Source organism: Oncorhynchus keta, chromosome 2 (genome assembly GCF_023373465.1).
Source record: "Oncorhynchus keta strain PuntledgeMale-10-30-2019 chromosome 2, Oket_V2, whole genome shotgun sequence".
Classification (NCBI taxonomy): domain Eukaryota; kingdom Metazoa; phylum Chordata; class Actinopteri; order Salmoniformes; family Salmonidae; genus Oncorhynchus; species Oncorhynchus keta.
Genome location: NC_068422.1, coordinates 76,750,696 through 76,777,465, shown reverse-complemented (window position 1 = coordinate 76,777,465; position 26,770 = coordinate 76,750,696). Strand labels below are relative to the sequence as shown.

Sequence of the window (26,770 nt, the reverse complement as noted above, 5' to 3'; positions counted from 1 at the left end):
GTGGACCCCAGGAAGAATAGTTGCTGCTGCAGCAAAAGCTAATGGGGATCTGAATAAACCAATAAACCAATCCACCATGGTCAGTCAGTGGGAATCATTTCAGCAGTAGCCTGACCACAACACCGTGTCATTACACAGTACTAATATGTTAACATGGAAACACATGTACAGTTAGTGTGACGTGGTAATAGTTGTATCATTCCAGTCTCTTCATCTCTCTCTGTGACACACACATACAGACTAATAACATTCTTCTTTCTCCATCTTTCTGAATGTTCTTTTTATAGTGAAGTGTTTCCACATTCAAATGTCAAATGGTTATTTGAAGTCAAACGCTGATGACATTGAACCATGTTTTTCCTTTTCGTTCCCTTTTTTGTGTGATTGGATTAATTATGTGTCATTCACTTTTGCTAGAGGTCAGTAAACATACATTCTCGGTCATAAGTCATCAATCTATATGACTGCGAAGATGAAAAGTCAAGCATGTCAACCAGGGAGCCAGTGAGAGAGGGATCACGCCATTGATTTCAGGGGCAATGCAATATCTCCCCGTGTTCACTACAATCTAGCGCTCTGTGGAGGAAACCACTGTAGAATTCACAAGAGCCATGTAATATCTGTAATTCATGATTATGTGAGTGAAGTTGATGAAACACAATCCATCTCAAACACACACATTACAGGATAATTTCCACACAATGTAATTTAAATATAGCTATGGGCTTCCAGTAAAGGTACACACCACAAGCCATCCACTACGTTATCACATTCAACGTGCTTTACCATGTCATTTTCACTGTAGATCACTTCTATTTCACCTATAAGGATAGAAGGTACTGTAGGCTTCCCAAATCAGATCAGATACTGCAGGTGGTCAAGCTATATAATAGCTTATATTTATAATTGCCCATCCGTAATGAATTACATTCTAATAAAACAAAAAGTAAAGACAGACTGAGCATAAACCCCAGGCAAGTAAAGCCTGCTGACAATTCAGTATTGTTTTAGCATACTCCACTCTAAATGACTAATCTTGGTTGGATCGCCCCCTTAATTGGTTACCAGTCTCCGCAATGCAAGTGAAAGTACTGCTATTTAAGGTTCCACCATTAAGCAGTAGCAACACTTTCTTTTGGCAATAACAGCCAACAATTAAATTAGCAGATTCGAAACTGAACCTCCTATCTACCCACTAATCAAAACGCAGGCCATCTGTTGTGCTGTCTCTTATAAAATGACTGTTTATCTATGTATGATAAGTGGGTCTGGACCACACACTAATCACGCCGTTACATTCCCAGAAATATCCAGATAAATACAATAAGTTATGCGTTTTCTATTCTATCCTGAAAATAATGGATAGGGGAAGCAAGAAATAATATGCACGTGTAGTGCGCAAAATTAAAAATATTGCATAGTAAAACTGTATGTTTGTCTCCGTCTCTGTCTTGCTCTTTCCTGTTCTCTGAAACACACTCACAAACACGCGCACGCAAGCACGGACATACACAGGCACACGCACGCTGGCACCCTCACTCACACACACTGACGCATGCACACGCACTCACAGACAGACCACTCACACTCGAGCGCGCACAACACACACACCGGGACACACGCATGCACACTTTCCCTTAGCTGTGCTTTTGTGTTTTGTCAGAATTAATGAGAAAAGTTCCCTTGCCCTAGGGGTAATTAGTGTCCTTGGAGTTAAATAAGCTAATACTTAGACACCTCTGGCACAAGCAATTATGTTTGTGTATTGAATAATTGATTCAAAGAGGGGGGAAGGGCTGCTAATCAGATCTGAGCATAATGAATTGATTTAATTAACAGGGGAATCTGAGGGTCTCTGGGAACTGCGCGCACTTATTCCGTAGCAGGAGCGGGCGCAGCACATAAATTGGAGAGAAAGGCAGTGTGAGTATGCTTTTAGCAGTTGGCAGGTCTGGAATTGGATTTCTTGAATATAGTTACAGTTTCGGAGCAAATGAGAACGGGGAGAGAATTTCACAGCGCGGAGGGCTCTGTCGTCTAGTCTAAGCGTTTGATACGAGTACAGTTAGACTCAGGAGATTTTACTGCTTTCCATTCTTTGTTTGCGTATGGAATTTACGAAGACCAACCAACATTGTTTTACGGGTGTAAATTGCAGTTTAGTCCGGAGAGGCAATTTTCTGTGTTTAGTAAGAGTAAACTGAGCGCGGACACTTTCTTTCACGATACATTATATTATCAATTGCCTAGAATAACATTCAAACCCGCGTTCATGTTACAAAGGTTTCCGTTACTAACGCAGATACAAGCCAAACGTTCGTGAATTTTCAGCTTGCTGAACACATAAGGACGATTCGGTCGCTGTTTTAAAGCTCATTTCTAAGAGAAGCCTTGCGCACACCGACTGGTGAAGACTGCTGGAGCCGAGAACGGATCGTCTGGAGCCGGACTCCTCGTTCCTCAGGACGATGGTGTTGGACAAGGAAGAGAGTGAGTAACACCCCCGATGATGGGTATTTCAGCTGGATGTCACATTGGAACAGTGTTTGTTTTTGTACTAGGTAGATAACCCAGCCTACCTCAGGATATATGTTAACCCACATTCCCCGTCTACGAAAGACACGTCTAGTAGACTTATTTGGATAACCAGTGGTAATTATTTGCGGGTTTTTTTTTGTCGTGAAGAACATGGATATTGAAGTAAAATAGCCATTATAAGTTCTCAGCACTCGCATACACATACGCCTATTTTTCTGAAAGACTACATGTCTTCTGCAATTTGGAGCTTTATGTGATGACTGTTCACATGATGGGCATTGCAACCTTAGCAACACAACTCGGCTGTAAAACATGGTACCGCTTTCCCTCTGCCTAAAGTGCTCCTCGCATCCTCTGAAGTTACCGAAGCAGCTCTTTGACATCAGCACAGGATGGGAGATGCAATTCGAGTGCTTTTAACTTGATTGCAAATTTTGGATAGCACCATGCAATAGGGATGTCAGTTTCCTTTCCTAATGCAATACCTGTCTATTTTGAAATGGGCTATGTAGGTTAATGAGCAAGTAATCCCATTCATTTTTACTTTAGAGCAAACCTGTTTCTCTTGGTGTCCTATTTTGTGTGTAAATTGATATTTAGTAGCATATTTCATACAATGCATACAAAAAGATAAAGCTAACCAAAAACCTCAAACTTGGAAGAAACTGTTGTGAAACTGGATCCCATAAACTTCTGTTATCAGTTTGTGTATAAGTGCTATCCAAATTATTTTTTCTATCACTTGTGTAGCTGATCTATGGTGAGGTCTGTATTCTTAATAGGTAGGCTACTTAATACCTTCCCTCAGCCTTCTAGGACCTAAAATAGGCTATTCTTGTCATATCTCAGAGAATACTGTCAACACACATTTGGTTTTAGCCAGAGACTTTCCCCCCTAAAGTAATGGCTTGCAATTGTGACCCATTATTTATGTTTGAAAATTGATATTTCATATCTCTTAGCTGAGCATCCTTTCACTTACCCATCTAAAAACCAATAAAGGGATTGCAGTAGAAACATAAATTGGTCTGTCTAGCTGAATCCATGTTGTGCTAATGTACCCAGATTAACTCAACTGTAAATTGTCTCCTTTTGATGTCTGTCTTACTAAAAGTTTCCAATATGATTCATGATTCAGATGCTTTTAACAACTATTGGCTAAGCAATATGGTAAATGTACAAGGTGATGCAAATGGCATTAGTGGGAAAGGATGCACAGGAGCATGTAATGCAGTCAATACTACATTAACTACTGATGCCCAATTACAGAACCAGGGAGAGTGGCTTTTAGGAGCATTAGGACTTGCAGAAAAGCTGAGATCACCTGCTGCTCATTGCCTAAAAGCTTCACCCTTTGCTTGCTGGGGCCGACAAAGTGCGCTGGCATTTTGGCAGGGATGGGGAGAGAGCTGCTTGGATCTGTGCTTTCCAATAGCTGGAGCAGGCTGTTAGTGATCCATTGGCTCAGAGACATTGCCTGCATTTTACAGTGTCCATACTAAGCATAAAGCCGTTTAGGCTACTGTGTGTGTGGGCTACTTGGCAGTTCAGCATACTTCTTAAATGCTGCATATATTAGCCTACAGTAATGGGATAAGACCACCATGCAGCTTTAAGATCTTGTTTTCTGCCTTGAATCACATAGGTTGGAAACTTATTCTCATGATGGCATTTTTCTTAGGGAAAAAAAGGAGATGTTGAGTCTGACAGCCTGAGTTTTATTGAAACACTTTGGCTTCAACAGTGCTGAACTTGTGAATATGTGTGAAGTCTCTAGGAGGTCTGATGCCTCACAACGATCTAGGGAAATAACCAGACAGCTCTCTCTCTTCTAGAGAAAAGCTCATCTTGTTTCCCACTTTTAAATCTCTTTTGAGAAAGTAGGATACAAATCAATTCCCTCTCCACCTATTTTTAAACACTCACACATGTTACATTCATGTTTGACCTACTACAAGGCTCAACTTCACATTGACATCCAGCTCCAGTGTAATAACGGGTTACTTGGAGTTGTAATGGAATTGATTGGTTTAAAGGTCTTTACCATTTCCCCATGTATGAGCTGTGTGTGTGTGTGTGTGACATTAAATGTGAAAACAGTGATGGTGGACTGGAACCACCTGCTCATATCACTAACATGTAGTGCTATACCAAGTAGGTCATGAATATCAACTAGGCTTTCTGTCCACCTCAGGCATTCTGTTCCTAGCTAACTATACCACCTCCCCATAAAACTCTGTTGACAGATTAACCCAGTCTGAAAATATAGTACTTCTGGTATTCTGAAGATGTGTAGTGTGAAAGCACCACATCCTGAAATTACTTAATATGTATGTCTCCAGAAATGAATGGCACCACCTTCCCCAAATATTCCAGGTGAACATTTTATTTTTGCCCTCTAATATAAAGTTTCCAATTGACTTCTAATTCTAGTGGAAAAAAGCAATTCAGCCATTTTCTTTCCTTCAAGGTATTAGGAACTATCAGCTGCAGCAGAAATAATTGGGTCCTCATTGTAGACATGTCTTTGGCTGATCATTCGCACCACTGGGCTTTCTAAGAACCTGGGCTGAAGAGAACCTCCAATCCTAAAACCTGATGATAAATTCTTGGTTACCTTTGCACTTTAATTTACGACCCCGTGAGCAGCCTGTCCAATGAAATGTGTACATTCATAAAGCAATGTTTTTCAAATGAATACAGAGACGTGATCTGTCGGCTACTGTAATAAAACTTGGGCTTCAGGCTCTGATTTTTATTTTGAAATAACAAGAATTGCTTCATTCTTTACCGGAGTTACCATGGTAATTCTGTCTTGTAGCTATGTCATATTGATTTAGAAAGTGGACAGTTATTTTCTGTTATTCCCTTTCTGCGGTTTGATTTCTAATTTCCAGTTGGAGATTACTTTCATACATTTCTTAAGTCGTTTTGCTTTTTTTCCTCGGGAATGTAATTTTCTCTCTTGTATTTGCTACTTTTTCAGCTTATTGGCTTGTTCTTACTCTAAATTAAACTTGACAATTTCAAATATTGAAATTGCACCTGTATCCTTTGCCCTGGGCTGTAAACAATGTTACAAGTTTATTTCAACATTTCATATTGTGTGGTCACATCTAGTTATTAAGATGGTTAATCATGCCACCTGCTTCCTTATTGGAACACATCTCTTCTCTTTCACTTGAATACCTTCCCAGTCCAGTGGGGATATCACTGACGTATCAGTGGACAACTGTCTGGTAAACCTTGCTTGGTCAAATGTCTTGCCATTCTACTATTGTAAACCGGAATGATTCGTTATTATCACTAATGAAGACATGTTATGCAATGGCTCATATGGACAAACAGGCCATGTACAGTTTACAAAGGGATATCATTCATACAACAGTTATAACTCAATTACAATGTGACATAGGCATGGAAAACACACTACACATTCACACCTCTCACTCACTACTTGTGCCCTCTACGCTCTATGCATATACTGCCATAACTGTTCTCTATCTGTTCAATATGCAACATGACACTTAAACAAAAATATTAACTTCCAACATACTGAATTTGATGTCAGTAAATTTAATTTCACCACTTTTAAACAGTGAGTGCTTGATTCAGTGTGATCTACTATGATCTTGCAAACACACAGTTCTCACCAGACCCAATGATATCTCCCACCCCAAACCAGATCCCTATCAGAATTGTGTTTCACATCAGTGACTGCAGAAGATGCATGTCCTTTCCCATAATTTCAGTGGAGCTCAAAGGGCTGAATGGGGACTGAGACACGTGTTAGCAATTTACTAGTGCACCCACCTTCCTCTGGTGCAAATGGCTGCTCTCATCAGAGAGGCACACTAACTCAATGATGCACTCCTGAGCTCTTCGAGCATCCTTTATCATATCCAGAGGCCACATGCTCTCACGTTATATTACAACTTCTCACAACTAAGATTCATTTTCCCTATGCATCATGGGAGAAAGAGACTGACAATGTCTGTTTCTGTTGTCGTTAGACATTCTACTCAACCCGCACTTCACAACATCCACCTGTTTTATTCAAAATAGTGTGTGGTGGAGGGGGCAAAAACAATGTCAGTAAACATGGAATTCTCTAAAGCTCCAAGGATACCCACTCCAACGTTACACAGAGAACCTTTTAGATGAATGATTATTTTAGACCAACTTTTATGACATCTCAAAACAACCTTATTTCTCACCTTGAGTCTTGAGATGAATCAGACAGCCCGTCAGTAATTTAATAGGATCTCGATGTCAAACCCCAAGTTCCAAAATGGGGTGAAAATGGCAGCCATATTGATCTAGAAGAAATCCAAACCAGTCTAAGGAAAGAATGCCAGTAGACACATTTACATTTAAGTCATTTATTGATCCAGAGCGAGACAAATTGGTGCATTCAATGACATCAGTGGAACAACCACTTTACAATAGTGCATCTAAATCTTTTAGGGGGGTGAGAAGGATTACTTATCCTATCCTTTTCCTTAAAGAGGTGGGGGAAAATCTCCGGAAATTGACTCCGCTGTCCTGGCGTGATTTGTTCCACCATTGGGGGCCAGAGCAGTTGTTTTGACTCATGGAACTGTACTTCCTCAGTGGTAGGGAGGCAAGGCACATAATCCAGATTTGACTTATGCAGGACAATTTAAAGTAAGGTGTGATGTATCAGAAGTTGTGTAATGGAATTATTGTCATATAATTACGAAGTTTATATTGGTTTTATAACACATTTCTGTATAAATAACCTCTAAAATACAGTGTACAAAACATTAGGAACACCTTCCTAGTATTGCATTGCATGTCCTTTTGCCCTCAGAACAGCCTCAGTTTGTCAGGGCATGGACTTTACAAGGTGTGAAAGCATACCATTGGGATGCTAGCCTATGACTCAATGCTTCCCACAGTTGTGTGAAGTTGGCTAGATATCCTTTGGGTGGTGAACATTCTTGATACACACAGGAAACTGTTGAGCGTTAAAAAAACAGCAGTGTTGCAGTTCTTGACACACTCAAACCAGTGCGCCTGGCACCTACCAAAGGCACTTAAATCTTTTCTTGCCCAGTCACCCTCTGAATGGCACACACACAATCCATGTCTCAATTGTCTTAAATCATTAAAAATTAACCTGTCTCCTCCCCTTCATCTACACTGATTTAAGTTGATTTAACAAGTAACATCAATAAGGGATCATAACTTTAACCTGGATTCACCTTGTCAGTCTGTCATGGAAAAGCAGGTGTTCCTAATGTTTTGTACACAAGTGTAAATGAAACATACCATAAATGTCTCTATTTTTTGAGTTTTCTTGGATAGCTGTGAAGGCTATATGATACAGTATCAGTACTTGTTGCATTTACATCTTGTCTAAGTCCCATCAACTGATTTCAACCAGTGTATGGCTGTGGATTGACTGCATTGTTTGAATGGAATGTTGGCATAATGGCAGTTAATTTGAGAAATTTATGGAAGTATTCCTCTAAAACTGTATGGCTGGCTTGCTAGCTAACAAACATACAGTGCAGATAAATTCATTATTTTACACAATCTTATCACAGTGCTGGCAAACCATGGTTGACCAATTCCCTTACCAAAATGGTTGACCTTTATCCCATTCTTACTACATTTGCACATTCACTGTATGTAGACTTTTCTATTGTGTTATTGACAGACACGTTTGTTTATCCCATGTGTAACTCTGTTGTCATACATGCATTAGAACGGTCTCTCTCTGACTCTTAGCCAGGTTGCAGTTGTAAATGAACTTGTTCTCAACTGGCCTACCTGGTTAAATAAAAATCATAAGGTTAATGTCCATTCTAGTATTGTAAATCCTAATTCTAAGACAGAGGGCCTAATGCAGACACGCTCAGTGTTCAGACAGAGGTAATGCCCCAGTCATACATGCTTTTACTGACCTTTGATTCATACACAAGTAGTGTTATTCTGCTTCACATTGGTCTTTTGAAATCTCCTTGATGGTGTCTCAAGTAGCCCTGCAGCAGGGGCCTAATAGTACATGCTGTGTATGCTCTACTGAGAGAGGCTATACAGTTCCATATTGATGATTTTACAATTGGTGGTTTTTAATTGACTTTCTCTGGTCTTAAGTATATACTATTCTCCCACCCTCTCTCTGGTTTCTGGTTATAGCAGGAATCACTCACTTCTCACTGCAAGGCTGAGATGCCTTGTCTTTAAATGGACTGCTCTTGCACAGATACTCTTGCACAGTACATTGGTTTCGTGTGTTACATTTACTGGTAAATGTTGTCTTGTATTGTCACTGCAACAACCTCTCTCTCCTTGGACTTTACAGTAACAGGTTGTTAGTTCACAATGCAGTGAAAAAGGTCCAAAATAGGACTTGAAAGATATTTAGACATAGAAAAGGAATGCTGTTTTGTTGAATGTTTAAATGAGCTAGTGATCGCTGTAAAGAATAATTTGTGGGAATTTAATACTGCGGCATAATTGTACCAGTCTGTTTGTGCATGCACGTTTCCATTTTGAAAGAAATTGATCTGCCGTTATGCCTATTAACTGCAAGACCTTGTATAATCCCTCCTGAAATAGTCCCCTGATATGTATTGGTTCATGTTTACTTGGCGATGGAAGTGTGCTGTGTTTTTCTCAGTAGGGGTGGAGGCCTTTGGCGGCACTCATTAACTCAAATGTATTTCTCTCTTCCAGGAGATCTCAGTTTTCTTGGAAGCTGCTAGGGATTATTGAACCCTGGGTGGAGTGTGTGTGTGGTGTTGTGTGTGGTGACTCAATTATGGCTCAGGTACTGCTTCTCAGTTGAGGATGTGAGTTCAATTTGGCATTCTGATGAGGGAGCTGCTTTAATGTTTTGGGACATTTTAGCTTCTGAAAACGGTAACCCTTCAGACGTGCTCCTTTAAAGGTGTTGCTGTACTGATACCATTTTCATAATGAAAGATGCGCAGCACTTTTGGCTGCCTCACATTTGAGGTAAATTCTGAAGGATAAGGAGGAGGCATGCAGTGAGTTGAGGACAGGCTAAAGAACAACCACTTCCAACAGAAGTACTTAAGATCTTAAAGGCAGATATCCTTTAATTTTCTGTTCCGGCAACTAAAGCTTTTTCACTTCCAAGTACTCTCAAAAAGTCTGTGATACTAATCATTTTAAATGTAAAGCCTATAAGTGACTATTGTTGGCCAAAACAATATGTCACAAATGTATTCAGGTCAAGCACTTCAGAGACATAAAATCTACAGTACACCAGTCTACACTGAAATGGAGGGCAATGCTACTTAAAACACAACAGAGACAAATGGCAAACAGTGTATTAAATGAGTGCTTGCTGAGAACTAACAATATCTGATTGGTTGACCTTCAATAAGTCAAATGTTGAATAACTAATTAAAGGCTGTGATTGCAGGTTTATTTTCCCCTCCTGAAAGCGGGGAGATTGGGCAGCGGGTATTGAAGTTGAGGATTTAATCATTGCTGACAATGAGTTTGCCTACACAACCACAGTTTGATCCATTAGATGTGAGTGGCAGCTGAGATCCATGCACACATACTATTGTGGTCAGCTTTAATTGAAATTGGTAACTGAGTGTGGAACATAATAACCCCCTGCGTCTATTCATGTACACACACACGCACAGACATAACGGATGCACACAAGCATGCTCGAGCACACACCTATCCTCTTGCAGGCAAGGTTTTTCTGTCCCCGTAACACCATCATGTGACAGATTCCCTGGACTAGTCAACCCAATAATAGAATAGCCATTTCATTTAACCCAAGAGTTGTGCTAGGGTTTTAAAAATGGCATTGAAGAATAAAGACCAGAATGGCAGGCGTAACACATCTAAGATGTCGACTGTGATGAAATAACATTGGCTATTATAAAGACATCTGGAGAAGCTAATATCAATAACTCCTACAGCATTCCTAGCCTGCAAACACACCACCGCAGTAGGTCAAGGGCCCTGCCTAAATGCAAACCCCATCATCAGTGTGTGGACTGTCAATGGCGACCACCCTGTCTTGGTTCCCCTTACAATCCCAGGGGGACCTTTGAGGCCCTACACTCTTACCGTACATCTAACCTGGCACATTATTGACCCCATAAGGAGACGGAGCCATGGTGTCGGAGTGAGGGCTGCTTAAATGACGTTAGAAGCCCGTTCCCCAAACAACTGGCCCCCTCGTGGCGTATTCTCATTATTCAACATTACACGCCCCACATGGCTCACCACAGTGTGGGGTTCTTTTTTCCCTCCGTTTCCGACTCACCGCGGACCCTGAATGGCACACCTGTCTCCTGGCATATCCTTTGAAATAATAAGTGTGCTGTAATTGCAGGGGAGTGGGGATTTCATACATCACTTCCTGACCTTGGGAGTGACACAAACTTTAGAGGCTACATTTATGCCTCCTGAATGCATTTTTAATGTGGGCTAAAATGTGTTTGGGCATTATTCCGTGCCGGATGGCGGAAAGCATCTGTGACAGTGCTAATGGTTACATTTTGCCAGGAATCATGAAGTGGCAGATACGATTGTCCCCTTTATCAAACTCTGAAAAGATCTGGTTGGAGAATAGATGGATTTATCGCCTTATTCAAATGCTAATGCAATCGGTGAAAAAATGAATTGAATTCACACATATGAAGATGCATTCATCATCCGGGTTATTGACAGCCTTGCTGGCAGTCACCCTAATGGAACTGTGGTGAGGTAGATGGCTCAGAGCTAGCCTCAAAGAGGCTCAGTTAACAGGTTAATGTACATTGAGTTAGCAGATTCAGAGAACTAGCCTAACAGAGGGTGAGTTAGCAGCAGGCAAATAGGGGAAAGGGGGATACCGAGTCAGTTGCACAACTGAATGCATTCAAACAAAATGTGTCTTCCACATTTAACCCAACCCCTCTGAATTAGAGTGGTGTGGGTGGGCTGCCTTAATCAACATCCATGTCATCAGTGCCCGGGGATCAGTTGTTGGTTAACTGCCTTGCTCAAGGGCAGAACGATAGATTTTTCCACCTTGCCGGCTTGGGGATTCAAACCAGCGACCTTTAGGTTACTGGTCCAACACTCTTAACCACTAGTCTACCTGCCACCTTTAAGAGGTTGCCTATCAAGGTAGCGTTAGGCTAGCTCTCTGAGCCTGCTGCTAACTGAGCACTAAAAACAAACTGACACTGCAGGCCCTCAACAGAACCGGCCTAACAACAGTTGATTGGCTGGATACAAGGTCAGACGCCTCCCCCTCCTCACTCTCCAAGCCTCAGATTGTTCTCCTGATCTTTCTTCTTCAGAAGTTCTTGGAGCTAACCCTGCATAACGAGGGTTAGGAGCGATGGGCGTTCTCTATTTTATTCTCGCTCTCTTTTGTGTGAGGGCTGTCGACAGCTCACCTTCCAAAGCTGTAATCTCACCATGCTCGTGAACAACCAAGTGTTGGAACAAGTTGGCTTCTGTAATAACTCGGAAACCCTGCCGGTTTCTCATCTCAAAATAAGCAGTAATGAATATAATTAGAAAGCTGTTCCATATCTCTCTGATACATTTATTTTTTAATTAACCCCATGTGAATACATTTAAAATAATAGGGGGTGAAAGTGTGGAAAAAACAACCTAATGAAGTTCTGTTAATAGGGATTGTTTCTGCAGCCAAACCACAGTGAGTTGGGGCCACCAGGAGCTAACAAATCATGCTGTAAGCATCCCTGCCTACACAGAAAAGGGCCCATGCTGGCTTCAAGTGTAAGAAATGCACCTCTGACGTGATGGAAATGACCGGCGGCCTGGAGAAAAGGCAGCCCTGTTCCAGGCTGCTCTACTGAGACTCCCCACACCGCGCTTGAAGCCGGGCCAGTGTTATTGCAGCCCTAATGCGGTCGTCTCATTTGGAGCGGATCAGGGGTAATTATGGTGGGGAAAGTGGCTGATGACCACGGGGGTCAGGACACTTGTAACTTGTGAAAAGAGCAATTATCAGGAGACAAAACTCTCCCTTATCCCGGGCAGGGCCAGGGTCAATGCAAGGGACGGCTAGGCTCAGTTTCACCGGGGCTTATTAGCCACTGCAAAGTTTGCCCGTGTGCATCTCGTTAATGAACAATCCCCTCATCGGCACCAGGCCCTGCTCTACCCCACTTACCGGGGCTGTTAATTATGTCATAATCGGAGCATGCAAGCCCAGCAAGCACTTCTCACAGACCCAAGCATTCATAACACAACTGTCTGGAAATGTGGCTGTACTGTAGTATACTGTAAGAGATCACACCCAGACAGAACCCACAGGACTAGTCTAAAACGTGCTGAATATAAAACCATGTGTCATTGACTGCATTGGCCTGTGAACGACTACTGCATGTGTTTATCCTGTCTTGGAGCGATATGCTCCAACTGCGGAGGCAAATATGGATCCTACAAAGTCTTGATTATGCTTATCATTTTGAATGCACTCATTTGTCTCCTTTCAGCTGGCCTATATTCCAGCTGATATTATGACCAGATGTCTTGTGTTTTGTCTTGGCAATAGAGGAGAATTGGTGTCTACAGGCTTAATTACAGTAATGATGTGAGCTGATTGAAAGGGGCTGATTCATGCAGACAATGGCAGGACATCTGCCTGAGATCCCCATTAACCTCCATGGCGGCTGCCTCGGCCCTGTCTGGGACAACATTCTATTCTGGATTGCCATGGCCACAGCGTTTACAGTGAGAGAGGGAACACAAAACCCTGGGTTTACAGCTTCAGACTCTTCCAAGCCACTGCAATATTCACTGGAAATTCTACTTGGTTAAGCAGCTCAAATGGTTAGGCTACACCAACAGGACTGAACATCGCTTTTACCAACCCAGAATCTAAGATTTCATTGTGCCCACTCAACATAGTAGAAAGAAACGCCTAAACACTAGATTATAATGACTGAATTGAAATACTGTCCAAGAGCGCATGGTTAATTTTCCCATATGGAGTTGATCTGTTAGATCGTTTCTAAAGCCTATCATATCCTTATTGAGCAATGCTTAAACGGGAATCCATGTATAGATTCATAGTGCCTGATTTTAATGTGTCTGTCTGTCTTCTGGAGGAGTCAGTGAGTCACAGAGGAGATGATGAACACCGTTGTTTCACTTGAATGCAGTTGTTAGTAATGTAGCATGTAATTTCTCGAGGCATCTCTCAGCGTCTGTCATTGTGGTTACCAGTCTCTTATTTACTGCAGTGAGCTGGGAGCAGTAATTATACGGGCCCCAGAGATGAGGTCCACTCAGCCCAGCCTCCCCCAGAGAAAAGGCGCTGCCTGAGTGATGCTATTATACCCCCTTCCCTCCGCAGGAACCTAGGGAGCCTGCATCACATCAAGGTGTCCCTCCACCTAATTGATGAAATGTATTTAATTCCAGAGTGACCCCACCCACCAGGTAGTGATGTTCTGTAAGGTACGCAGCACATTTCTATTCAGATGTGCTTATTTAACAGATTAGCATGCAAGCAGATGTATGATAGAAGGAGAAAAGGGGATCGGAGGGCAAATCCTCCCCTCTTTCTCTCTCCATCACTCCTTTCCTAATCTAAGGATGTGCCATGCAGATGTGATAATTGCATTTCAATGCTTTAAAATGTTTCCTTGAGTGCACCGAACAGCTTATTTTCCTTTTAAAACGTTAAGTACATCAAAAGGGTTACCACATAGATTATATTTTTAGATAGCGGTAAAAACTGATCTTGAAATGGGCTTACATAGAAATCGGATGCTATCTCTATAATGGAAAGTACATGGTCTGACCGTTTCAACGAAGAGGAAAAAAACATAACTGTACATATTGTTAACAGATAAGGTCTTTTAAAAAAGAAGAGGGGTGGAAAAAGACTTGTCAGCCCTTACACCAAGTATTAATGGCAAATTAATTTATTTCTCAGGGAAAATATTTGGCAAGGCGAGAGCTCCCTTTTTAAAAGACAAATGCATTCCCTGTTGAAATATGAGTCATGGTCGAGCAAGGTGTTTTTTGGGACACCAAACGACACAGGAAGGTCAGTGGCACTTGTATCTGTTAAATGGATTGGATTAAGTGGAGGCTGCCTCTTCGGCTGCTGCCGTTTCCTTTTCTAATGTAACTTTTTGTTCTCTGAGAGGCGGCAGGTTGGGAAGCGTTGTTCCACTCAGGGATTTCACATGGTACTAAGTGTGGTGACAGGTGCAACAACTATTCTCCTGGTATTAAGGAAATTGACATGACATTTGTTTTATACATTCATTTATTCTGTCACTACTCTTTGTTTAGGAAATGCTACATGCAGTGTTGCTACTACTGGAGTTTTCTGAGGCAATTTTCCACAGGCTGTTTTGGTAGATGACATCAAGGACATGTTTCTTCCCTGAGACAGCAGGATCTGTACAGTAAGCATCCTGGCTTCCTAATGTATCTGAGGCTTTTCCTCTGTTCAGGCAGCACTCTCAGGCCCATAGAGGGAGCACTGTGTACATGGTGGTGGGGAGGAGTGTCCGATTCACTGCAGTTTCAAATCTGGGTTAGGGAATAGAACATTGCCACGTTGATGTTTAGGATGCCTCTCTCAACATAGGGAGAGCTTCAAAGAGGCTGAAATGGGGACGTGCTGTACAGTCATTCCATAGACGGGGTTAAACCCCCTCCTTTGCAGAGTTGATGTAAAGCACACATGTTATGTAACAGGGTGGGTAGATGGTATGTGGGGGGCGGTGGTCTAAACCAATTATGAGTGGTTCTCTGGAGGTGGGGAACGACCTTTGTGTATAATTAGTTCTCTTATTTAAAGCAAAGATTTTTGAGTAGAATAACTAATTAGCTGTCATAAAAGGCAAATTAAAGATTTGTGTGATCCCTGAGGGAATTGAGGAAACCCCATTTTGTTTTGCTATGCGCATGCACAAACCACATACGAGCGCGCGCACACAGCACTCTCTCTCCTCATTAAGACTGTTTTTAGTTCTGTGGAAGGCTGACAGGCGAGCACTGTTGGCATAAGTGCAGAGAGCTCCTAACAAGCCATGAGATGCAGGTAGAACAGACCACCCTTAGCTAGTGTGGCTTCAATTTGAAGCTTTTTAGCTTCATTTACACTCAACATTGGTATTTATAGCAGGCTTTGTGATCCTAATGCGCCAGCTTCTAGGGGCCCGTTTTGGGGAGGGAGGAGGTGAGGGAGCTGGAGGGTAGGCAGAACACTAATTGATGGTTCCCATCACCAGCGCTGGACCAATTAGCCTCCTCTTTCCACTTGTGATAAAGAAATGGGGCGAAGGCTGAATACCACCAGAGCTCTTATTCACATACAAACCAAAGCCATCAATTTAACTAACAAGCTCACCCTTTCCCTTATTTTAAAAGGAGAGATGCTAATTATATTACATTCACAGTATTACTGATGGTCAGAAATTGCTGAACAAATCTGGATCCAATAAGGGGTGTGTGTGACAGAGGGGAAGAGAGACCGGAACATGTGCTTTGGTATTCAGACGAACAAAGTACTTTGACAAAGTGCTGAGGTTTTTGTGCAGGGAAAAAAACGACATGCTCAGAGAGGAGAATCAGGGGCATTGGGTGATACACTGCCTAGCTACCAGCAGAGGCTCTGTTTATCATGGAAATAACGACTATGGTTCCAGTGAAACTACAGGGTGGCTGCACACCACTGACATCCAAACACAACTAGAGGACATCAACACACATATTAGAGCCCTACTTTCCTGTAACTGCCATCTCTCTGACAAATATACTGTAGGTCAATAACAACTGTCTTTACTAGAACACAACACCTCAACAACAGATCACACCTCCGAGGATAAAGACAAACATCTAGAAAATGTACTGGTTATCTAAAAGCTATGAAATTCAAAGAAAGCCTCCCAGCATACCATGTCTTTAAACCATCGGGCATTTGCCGTTTTATTGGCACCCACATACAAAGCGATGGCCGGCCTCCCTCCCTCCCTGTGACGCAGGCTGCGTCCGGTTTTTGAGAGAAATGTGTTTTGAAAGCAGAGAGGCGAGCGGTGGCCATCGTGTGTTCTATTAGACAGATCAATAGCTCAGTGTGTGAGAGTGTCTTAAGAGCTGTTGTCCTGTGCTTTCAGCTGTGGCAGACCTGTTAGTGCTATGGAGGGGTGCCGCCTGCCACTGCCTCTGTACCAGTAGTGGCCTGAGGGGGGCTTTTAGTCCAAACACAAATGTCAACCACACATAGACTATTAGTGTTTAGTGCAGTTATTAAATGGACTTTATTTGTCCTTTAGGAGGCTAAAAGGCGCACTTTAAGGGGACCTGCGTGACAGCGGGGCAATTTGCGGGTTTAGTTACTCAGGCTCGCTCGTTGCTGACACATGAGTACAGAAGTGTAAAAGAAGGAAAGGCTGTAATGCAGCGAGCGAGCGTGGTGTGTGTCTGTGTGAGTGCACGCTGAGAGGCACTTAGGCCATAACATATCTCACTGGGGTCTGCGAGCAGCGTTCATGTGGTCAGAGGCGTTTTAAAAGGTTAATGTTAATCTATACCAAACAAAGCCCATGAGAAGCTTTTACAGCTGTGGACAGTTCAGAGCAATGAGCGCTGATGAAATGGTAGGTGACTAACATAATATACAGCATGCTGTAAATACCACGGTAAGCAATATGACTCTGTTACGAGTACAGCTTCAAAAAACGCTAGGCCTGCCTGCGTAGTATGTTCCTGTTGCATTGTATATGGTTTACCTGGTGTAATATAACATCTGTTTCCATGGGAGCAGCAAGTGGAGTGAATGTAGTCCAATGTGATCTGTGTGCCTATCTGAACGGAAGTGTTCATGTTAATGCATATGAAGCAGAGAGGCAGTGCACTTTCTCGTGAGGCTCTGCTGCCTCCAGACGCTGCAGCAGCAGCCTTATCAAAAAGAGAACATGAAAAGTCACTGGTGTTCCTGGGCAGTGAATCACGCCGCGGCGTTTGTCTCCTTATCGCTACAGGTGTGCCGATGCTCTCCGTCCAGCCCAAAGGGAAACAGAAGGGGTGCGCTGGCTGCAATCGCAAGATTAAAGACCGCTACCTGCTCAAGGCCCTGGACAAATACTGGCACGAGGACTGTCTGAAATGTGCCTGCTGTGACTGTCGCCTGGGGGAGGTGGGCTCCACCCTCTACACGAAAGCCAACCTCATCCTCTGTCGCAGGGACTACCTGAGGTAAGAGAAGCCACAGTCAGTCGCCCCTCACAGAACAGAAAGGCCGCGCCCCACCTAGGGCTGTGTCATTAAAAAGTGCTCTCACTACCGATAGTGTAGCGCCACCATGAATGTCTATGAACCTGCCTCTCACTAGAACTGTCTAATTTGGGTCCATTTGTATGTGAACCAGTGTTTGTTTTTTTCCTCAAGCTTTTAGAAGACATTTCCTCCCAGGCTGTTTTAGTAGATCAAGCGCCTGTTTGTTCCTCATTATAGGATATCGATGCTGACTAGATGTGTGTCAATTAAGCCTGAATCCCATTATGCTCATGTGCTGACTCTCCCCAGGCTCTGATCTGAAGCCTTGGGAAGGCAGAGCGGAACGTTTCCAGTTCCATGTTTGTTTTAGCTCTTTTTTTTTTTTTCTGTTTCAATTTTGTTGCTTGTTTACATGAACACAGCACTCTGCCCTCGCGGTACAGACCTGGTTGCAGTAACAGTAGAGATGGGTCATGTTGTTCTGGGAAGACTCCAGGCAGGCTAGCTTCAACCTCCGTGTCTGTGGCTCAATGTTTTCCCCCTGTACTCTGCCATCTGCTTGCTAAATTAAACATGATCATTTCCTGGGCGTTAAGTCACATTCCCTGGGGCTTCCGAATGAGATCCTACCATTTATCCCTGAGACCATCCCCTGGGGGCCAGCCTAGAGACCTTGCTGCCCCTGGCCTCTCCCTGTCTTTCCCCTCCCTCTCCCACCCTGCCCTACCAGCAGGTCCCAACCGAGAGGGTCTTAGGAGCCGGGCGTTGAGAGGAGCCATTACCATCCATCAGCTCCCACCAAGAGTTAATGCTGTTAAGATGCAGTGAGAGAGGTTCACTAAACTGCTGCTGCCCCCGGAAGGTGCAGATGAGGTCATAATAAAAGGAGCAAATGACAAGAGAAGGCAAAAATTATTAAGCCAAGAATGGCACTTTTGATATGGTTAAATATGATCCCTTAAAAGGGCCGGCTTCTCCCTCCCTCTATCTGATTGATTTCTTCTCCCATTATGAAGGCCTTATCGTGGACATCAGCTCCCTGATGAAAATGTGTTCCAATGGCACAGGCCAGAAGGGGCTAACTGGCCTGACAGGCAGCTCTGCAGAAAGCAAACTCAAAGCAAGACCAGGTGAGAGAGGGAAGAAAATGAGGGGCAGAGGGGGCTAGAATGAGAGGGAGGAAGCAAGGGAGAGATGGGCTTTCTGTGTGTGTTTATGCCTGGACCCCGATGGCCTAATGAAATCCAGCCCACTCATCTGCTCTTCAGCCTGAGACAAATGCATGCAACTTAATGGCTGGAGATGTTTGAGATGAATTCTATTATGGAACAAATTAAAAACGTTCCCTTTCTCAGCAGCAAGGGAAGAGACTGTTTTAGCTCATAGTTTTAAAGTAGGTGACGAGGCTCCATACGGCCTTGTAATCCCCTCACAGAGCCCCCCGTCCTGCACGGAGAGAGGAACGCTTCCCCTCACCTCCATTAATGAAGTGGAATCCTCATGTATGGAGCTGCAGTTCATTAGGGACATGCAGCCAGGGTGGATCAAACACTATTTATTTCCCTGGGTTTGGAGCCCTGCCATGCGCACATTAATTATGATAGGAGCTCCGTCTGTGTTCGTCCTTCAGGAGCTCAGGAGCACCGGTAACATCTTGTGCACGCCCCCCTTCCCCCCCGCTCTCCCCTGCCTGGCCTGCCAGCAGCGTCTTCTAAAACCTCAGATCAGAAGTTTCTGAATTCACTTGACATTCTATTCCCTTCGTTGTAAAAGACTGGGTTGGTTTAATAGCAGTTTTACCACACTTTCAATATCACGGAGAACAATAGATTAATTAGGTGTTTCATTTTTGTCTAGGACTCAGGATCTGGCGACCTCGCCAAAGAAGGTTGACAAGCCAGTCATGCTTTTGATCGGCCAATCCCCAAGCCTGACATCGTTTTATCTTCTAACTGACAAATATTTTAGGGGAACAGACTGTATCAGTCATCTACTTATCAAAGTAGAGCGCTTTTAATTGAAATTTTAAAAGCACTTTTTTCAAGCTAATGGACATTGTAAGTTATGCAGTACCAACGGCGCTGCAATGGAAGTAGATATTAAACCGTAATTAAAACATCTTATTATCTGTGGATGTATTAATGTATGTCAAACGTCTCTGCCACCCACTGGAGATAAAACATGAAATAAAAACTATAATAAGACAGTTACTTCTTTCCTCAAATAAAGTAGAAAACATTTTCTGGCAACATTTTGAAATATATATTATAGCAAGCTTTACACCTTCAAAGACACAACTGTTGAGGAAGGTCAAAACATGCCTTACGTGCATTAATACAGTAGCTTAATACAGAACCTTTCTATGAAATCGGACAAACTGTAAATGGAGAGGTGAATCTGATCTTAGAACAGAGTAGAAGACTTGAAGATCTCAAGTCCAATCTCAATGAAACAGAAGACATGCAGATGATGCCGGCATGCAGGGGGAGAGTCTGAAGTTAGCGGAGCAGCAAGTTCAAACAGCTAAAGAAAGCACACCGGTCTCCAGATCCACGCTAAATCACACAATAACTGAAGGAGTGGAACAATGGAGAGGCTCTAACTTTAATGACAGTTCATTTGATTTCAACCAGTGAACATCAGTGGAAGAAAAATACTTCCATTATTAACTATTTTGTTTTGTTATTTTCTCTTAACGCTGCAGTGTTTTCTCCATCTTGGCAGTGAACAGTTCTATTCTGCCTTTTTGTTTAATATGCATTTATTTTAGATTTTTTTTCATTCTGTTGATCATTTAAAATTTCAGGTATCATTTCAATTATTTGACAATCATACTGTGTGCTATTGAATAGATATGCCGTGACAGGTCATTTCACACTAAGACAGGGAATATGAAGGTGGAAAGTCCCACTAAACTGCCTCACCATGGTAATGGCTGGTTTCACTTTATCTTACAATGGGATGGATTTTGAAGCTATATAATATCTCAGTTTGTGAGTGACCTTTCAAATTAGTATTTGTAACCCTCTTATCCACTTAAATTAACCACTTTTAAACTGGGCCCTTTCTGTGCTTCAAACCCTGCCCCAAAAAATGACTTAACAAACTAGGATTGGCTGTAGTGAGGGTCAATGTAGTCTACCCTCAAATTTTCCGCAGCATTCATACTGGGCTAACTGGGAAAAATTGTATTCATGTCAAAATAATTTGTATTCCAGTTGAGGATATTGACTTTCCTTAATCCAAACAGACAAGAAAATGTAACTGCATCATGGGAATTTAGCAGAAAATATTCTATGATTTGTAATCGTTCTTAAAATAACTCAAATCTCTACTTTATGGTGAATCACCATTAAGGTGTTGTGATCCTCATTCCCAACCAGCTCTCCCTAGTGCTATGCATGCTGGTCTCTGTAGTCCCTATTCCACAGTGCACTCCCACTAAATGGTCAGCACAGTGTCTCGGTCTATTACTCAAAGTGCGCTGCTGTCCCTATATCAACCACAGAGCCCAGGGCCCACACTCCCATAACATTGAAACATAACCTACATAATGGCTTTACATCACTGACATGTCCCCTGGGAAGCATACAGTACTGCATCCATATTCACAGGGCCAGTCAAGTAGCAGGTCAGCACACACACAGAAGGACAGACTAGGTCTGAGTCAGACCACAGAGATGATAACAGCCTGGTTTAGTTTGAGCTAGAACTGATGCAGATGCTGATAATAACAGAATCCATACAGAAGACTGAGTCCTTTTCATCTTTTCATTTTTTAAAGAGGAAAGAAATCACTAATATATAACATTAATAAATCTAAAAGCCTGACAACAATCATTTTACCAAGTGGGTTTGAGCAGCAGCACCTCGTCCGGGTGGCATGGAAAGCTCAGCGTTCCAGAGGTCTATATCAACACACTTTACTGGAACAGTAACCAGTTCTAACAATGACTTTGTTCAACACTTCGTATCTATTAGAACCAAACAGCTCTGTCTCGCTCTCTTTCTCCTAGTCTAAGGCACCAGCAGCAGTCCTCTCCTCTGGGGCAGTGTGCTCTAATTAGACCCTGGGTCTGCTGGAGGGATATGTTTTCTGTGACAAGGGGAGAGCAACCGACAGAGACTAATATGGAGAGGGGATACCAACTTGACTATTCTCTCCGTCTGACTCTCTGAGCCCACAACTTTGGGAAAGTGTTTAACATACTGTCAGAGTGGCAATCTGCTGTCGCCTGCCTGATCCCCTCTCTCAAAGCTGTGGCGCTGTCCCCTTTTCCTGCCTGCAGAATGTACAAGTCTATCTGATTCAAAAAATCTTTAAATTAAACATAAGGGCAGACGCTTGGAAAATGTGACTAGGGGCTGCAGGCTTTGGAGTGGAGTTGCCTTTGCTTTGCTTTGAGGAGAAAGATCTACACCAGTGCCTCTTGCTCTGCTTGTGACCTTCATCGTTTGCCTCCTATCTAATAAGCTTAAACAAACAGCAGTGAAATGTGAGTTGTGCGTCTGTTCAGTGTACTGCCGAACATCTAGTTACCTCTCCAAGGTCTCCCCGCCATTCTCCCAGGCAGTCTCTGAATGAAACAGAGGGGGATCAAGGCAGTATCCTTGCAACAGGAATCTTTTGAATGTTTGACTACATTATAGAATTTAGCCTCTTGTTTAAAATCCAGCTGGCTTTGGTTGGAGCAAGTCTCATTAGGTACTTTGGTTTTAAAATAAAACTTTCAACAGTTCAATTGGTTGCCTCAGACCTGTTTTCATTGCTTTTGCTATGTGATAGGAGAAAGGCTTTGAAGAAGGGGATTAGAACCATGTGACCATTTTAATTAGATCATTAGCAAAGAATTAACATCTAGGTTTGTAGCCCTCATTAACAAAAAATATCAAGTGTGTGCCAAGATAGATTTGTGTATTACATGAGATGTTCAGATTTGTCTGTTTTTCACCATTCTTTCTTTTTTTCTCTTGGCTTTTACTTTTTGTTCGCTCCTCTGTTGCATGAAGGCTAAGGAAGGTATGTTAATCTGTCTGTATTCTCTCTCTCTCTCTTCCAGGCTCTTCGGTACAACAGGGAACTGTGCTGCCTGCAGTAAACTGATCCCAGCCTTTGAAATGGTGATGAGAGCCAGAGATAATGTTTACCATTTGGACTGTTTTGCCTGTCAGCTTTGTAACCAGAGGTAAGGAGAGCGAGAGCTCACAACTGTGTCATGAGATTTTTCAAATATGTAATGCTGTTCTGAAATGGCCATTAGCTCAAACTAGTTAGCCATTTAACAAAAAAAACTACCCTTGAGGTGCAACAGATCTGTTTTGGGGTCAGAAACCTAACTCCGACTGTCTGTGTAAATCCAGATTTTTTTTGTTTGTCTGTCTTCCCATTTTGAAAGTACACACGTGCTGCATTTCATTAGCAACACTGTTAATTATGTTCTATGTTGACCCTGCCATTAGTTTGTTTTGTGACTAGAAACAACTGGGATTATAAACTCGAGGGGAACAAAATTTGCTCATGTATCAAAAGTGGTATAGCTGCCAGACCAATGCCATCACACTCAACACTCACAATGTTTTAGTTGAAAGGTTCACTTTAAACCACAGCAATATACCTCCAAGAGGCCACTCTACAGGAACATGCCTCACTAGTTTGGGTACCACACTACAGGGTAGTGGAATTAAACAGACAAAATTGTTTATTTTATATTAATACTGTATGCTATTCTGTCCAGGAATGTTAACTAGACACCTTAGTGACCCACATGTGCAAAAGCCTTGCTCACTCTGTCCTAGGTCCCGACCTCTCCTCACTTCTGAACTCTACACTATTACATCCATACATACTCTCCTCACAATGCAACAATCCCATAACAGTGCAGCACAGAGAAGACTCTGCTAAACATGAGGCATTGTGACCCTCTCCATCCATACAGCACAAGCACATTAACCTTCTAACCTTCCATGGGGATGAGTCAGTAACCATGGTGAGCATCTGGCTGGGGTATGGGAATGCTGGCTGCAGCCACTCATGTGGCCAGGCTTTACTGGCTCACTGATACCACAGCCATTGCCCCTCTGCCAGCCCTCAGCCTGCCCAACACATTACTGTGGCCCAGCCTGATAAGCAGCCCTGCCATCAGTACGGCTGCTCTTATCTTCACTCATTCTGTCTATGAAGCTGTGTGTCGTACAGTCCATAAGCACCACCATTTAAAAGGATGCCCCTGAACAAGGCAGTTAACCCATTGTTTCCCGGTAGGCCGTCATTGTAAATAAGAGTTTGTTCTTAACTGGCTTGCCTAGCTAAATAAATGTTAAATAAAAATCAAGGCCTACTTGGGTGTGCGTTTTTTTTTCTTCAATTGACTTGAAATCTAGAGACAAATTCGTACAAGTTGGCACCCAAACTGGTGTATGGAAAGCTCTCCCTGTGGCAGGGTTTCCTTGGAAACCGGTGTGGTGCTTTTCTTGTTTTCCAAGCCTGGGAGGGCCTGCTTTCATTGGACGTCAGTCGCATGATTTGAAATGAAAGTTTAAAAAAATGTTTTAATCTACTTGTATTTGAAACCACACCTTCAGTGACCATCAGAGGGGGCTTTTTTTTAACCAGGCAAGTCAGTTAAGAACAAATTCTTATTTTCAATGACTGCCTAGGAACAGTGGTTAACTGCCTGTTCAGGGGCAGAACGACAGATTTGTACCTTGTCAGCTCGGGGATTCGAACTTGCAACCTTTCGGTTACTAGTCCAACGCTCTAACCACTAGGCTACCCCACACAAGGAACAATGGCATTTGCAAACAAGTGACGTCGCCAAACGGGTACAATCAAAGCCCAGAGAGCAGCAATGGCCATCGCCTTTAACAGCTGATCTCAATCAATCACATTCTTCTCCTAGAGCAATGCTATCATTATCAGCCTGTCAACACAAATAACTCTTGTCATATTGTCCTCTACTAATCTCCTTTGTCTCCCCACGTTGTCCTCCTTTTTATTAATGCTTTGCCTTTGTGTTTTCCTGGCTGGCAGGTTTTGTGTGGGGGACAAGTTTTTCCTTAAGAACAACATGATTCTGTGTCAGATGGACTATGAGGAGGGCCAGCTGAACGGCAGCTTTGAGACGCAGGTTCAATAGCCGGGCCCAGTGGCAGTGACCAGGACCCTCGGCCCGCCGTACTTACACATGATGCCATGGATGTTCGGCTGCACTTGGAAAGAGGAGAGTCTGTCTGCTTGCCTGCAATACTTTTTAAATAGCCCTTTATCAGTCCATAAGGACTCTATTGTAAATGTACTACTTTTTGCCCCTCCCCTTCCCACCCTTGCCCCTTCCCACCCCAACACTGAGCAGTTACAAGTTTTGATGTACAGTTGTGCCTGCTTAGCTGAGCACTGTATTGCTTGTATGTTTTTGTGATGTTTGTTTTGGGTTTGTTTATTCTTTTCCCCTTTCGGGAACGTTTCCTTGGAGGGTATGTACAGTCTGTTTTCTCTGTATATATAAACTGGAACATTTATTTTATGAAATGTAATGCAATTTTATTACTAGTGTGAATTAAAGATTCTTAAATGTTCATAGTGAGTTTTTTTTGTTCATATACCAAAACCAGTTGTTTGAGGAGGCTGGCCCATGTGTTGATATATCATTATCATCTCAAACCACAGAGCTGTAAAAAAAAAAGCCTTGAGGGAAAACATTTCTTTTTTTTTTTTTTAAGTAATGGAGGAAAAAAATGAAGTTTTATTACATTTTGCAAAGACTGCTGATGGAATTAGAAATGCTGTTTCAAATGAACTAAATAAGATTTTATTTGGAATAAAATAATGACTTCTCCAGACTGTGTTGTACTGAGCGTGCAGGTGTCATGAAAGAAGCAGTGTTTGGATGAGAACACAGAGGGAGCGTCTGCACCCACTGAATCATGCCTCGCTAATTGCCATCTGATTATGAGTGTGAATTGGCTGGGAAATGAAATGCACCAGCAAATAACAAATTAGATAATAAATGCTCATTGCATTTGAGTTTATTCTAACTAGATGTGGAGCTGCAATAACCAATTTAGGTTGGTGGCACCGTCTCTATTTATCTGAGGGGAGAAGGCAAGGAGCAAAACTCAAGACTTTGTTATATCATTATCTTATTATGAAATAGAATTGTGTATATACAATGTAATATTCTGGAATTATATTGTTTTATTAGTTAATACTGTTTTAGCAAAAAAGATCACTTGAAACTGTCAGATAAAGTAACCAAAAATGTGAGACATTGCATCTCCACTTTAAGGGAGAATTATGAGTGAAAGCAAAGCTTGTCTTGAACATATGGGGTATTAAAAGAGAGCGGAGCATATTCAACATCTGAATAGCTTTTATGTACAAAGGCATTGCAATTAAGGGATTGCTACTTAGGTGACACTATCCTTTGTCGTACTACTTTTGATTTTCATCGGTTGGTGGTAATTCTTGTTTCTATGGGCTCAGAGCCACAGGAGACCTGCTTTGCAGCGTTTCTGCCATTTAAACCAATTTGCTTCATCCTGAGCAAAAATTGTGAGGAAACCAGTTGGGGTCTTTGAGCATATTGCAATTTCATTTAAGCATGTCTAACAACTTTGGTAAGAAAAAATATATATAAAACAAACTCTAGAGTCCATTAAAATACATTTAATGTTACCGCAAAAACTTAATGTTTTTCAAAACAGGTAATTAAAGAGAACAGTATTTATTTTTGCTGTAAAGGCATATTAAAAACTCCAAATAAAATTCAATGTATTCATATTTTTTGTAGACCTATATTCCAAATGTACAGCGTTAAAAGAAATCAATTTGAGTTTTCAAATCTGTCCCTCAGGCAGTCGCCTTGGATTACTGTGCCACAATGACATCACATGTTTTGATAGTGATGTCAGAGCTCTCAGCTCACAGCTAGCAGTTGTTAGTGGGACTTAACAAGTCTGGAACACCACATGCAGGAACAGTACTGTAGATACAGATGATATA

At 42.3% G+C, this 26,770-nt stretch overlaps 1 protein-coding gene across 1 annotated transcript; it reads left to right on the top strand.

Annotated features, from left to right (window-relative positions):
• The first annotated feature begins 1,680 nt into the window (after positions 1-1,680).
• On the top strand, positions 1,681-25,344 carry LOC118382435 (rhombotin-1). The gene is made up of 4 exons (XM_052484128.1): positions 1,681-2,490; positions 17,535-17,748; positions 22,830-22,955; positions 24,800-25,344. The coding sequence occupies exons 1-4, from the start codon at positions 2,469-2,471 to the stop codon at positions 24,903-24,905; spliced, it is 468 nt and encodes a 155-aa protein (XP_052340088.1). The 5' UTR covers positions 1,681-2,468; the 3' UTR covers positions 24,906-25,344.
• The last annotated feature ends 1,426 nt before the right edge of the window (positions 25,345-26,770 follow it).

Coding starts and splice junctions, on each gene's coding strand:
- LOC118382435 (XM_052484128.1), top strand. CDS start 2,469: ATGGTGTTGGACAAGGAAGAGA. Junction 2,491..17,534: donor GGTGTTGGACAAGGAAGAGA/GTGAGTAACACC, acceptor TTATCGCTACAG/GTGTGCCGATGCTCTCCGTC. Junction 22,956..24,799: donor TGTCAGCTTTGTAACCAGAG/GTAAGGAGAGCG, acceptor CCTGGCTGGCAG/GTTTTGTGTGGGGGACAAGT.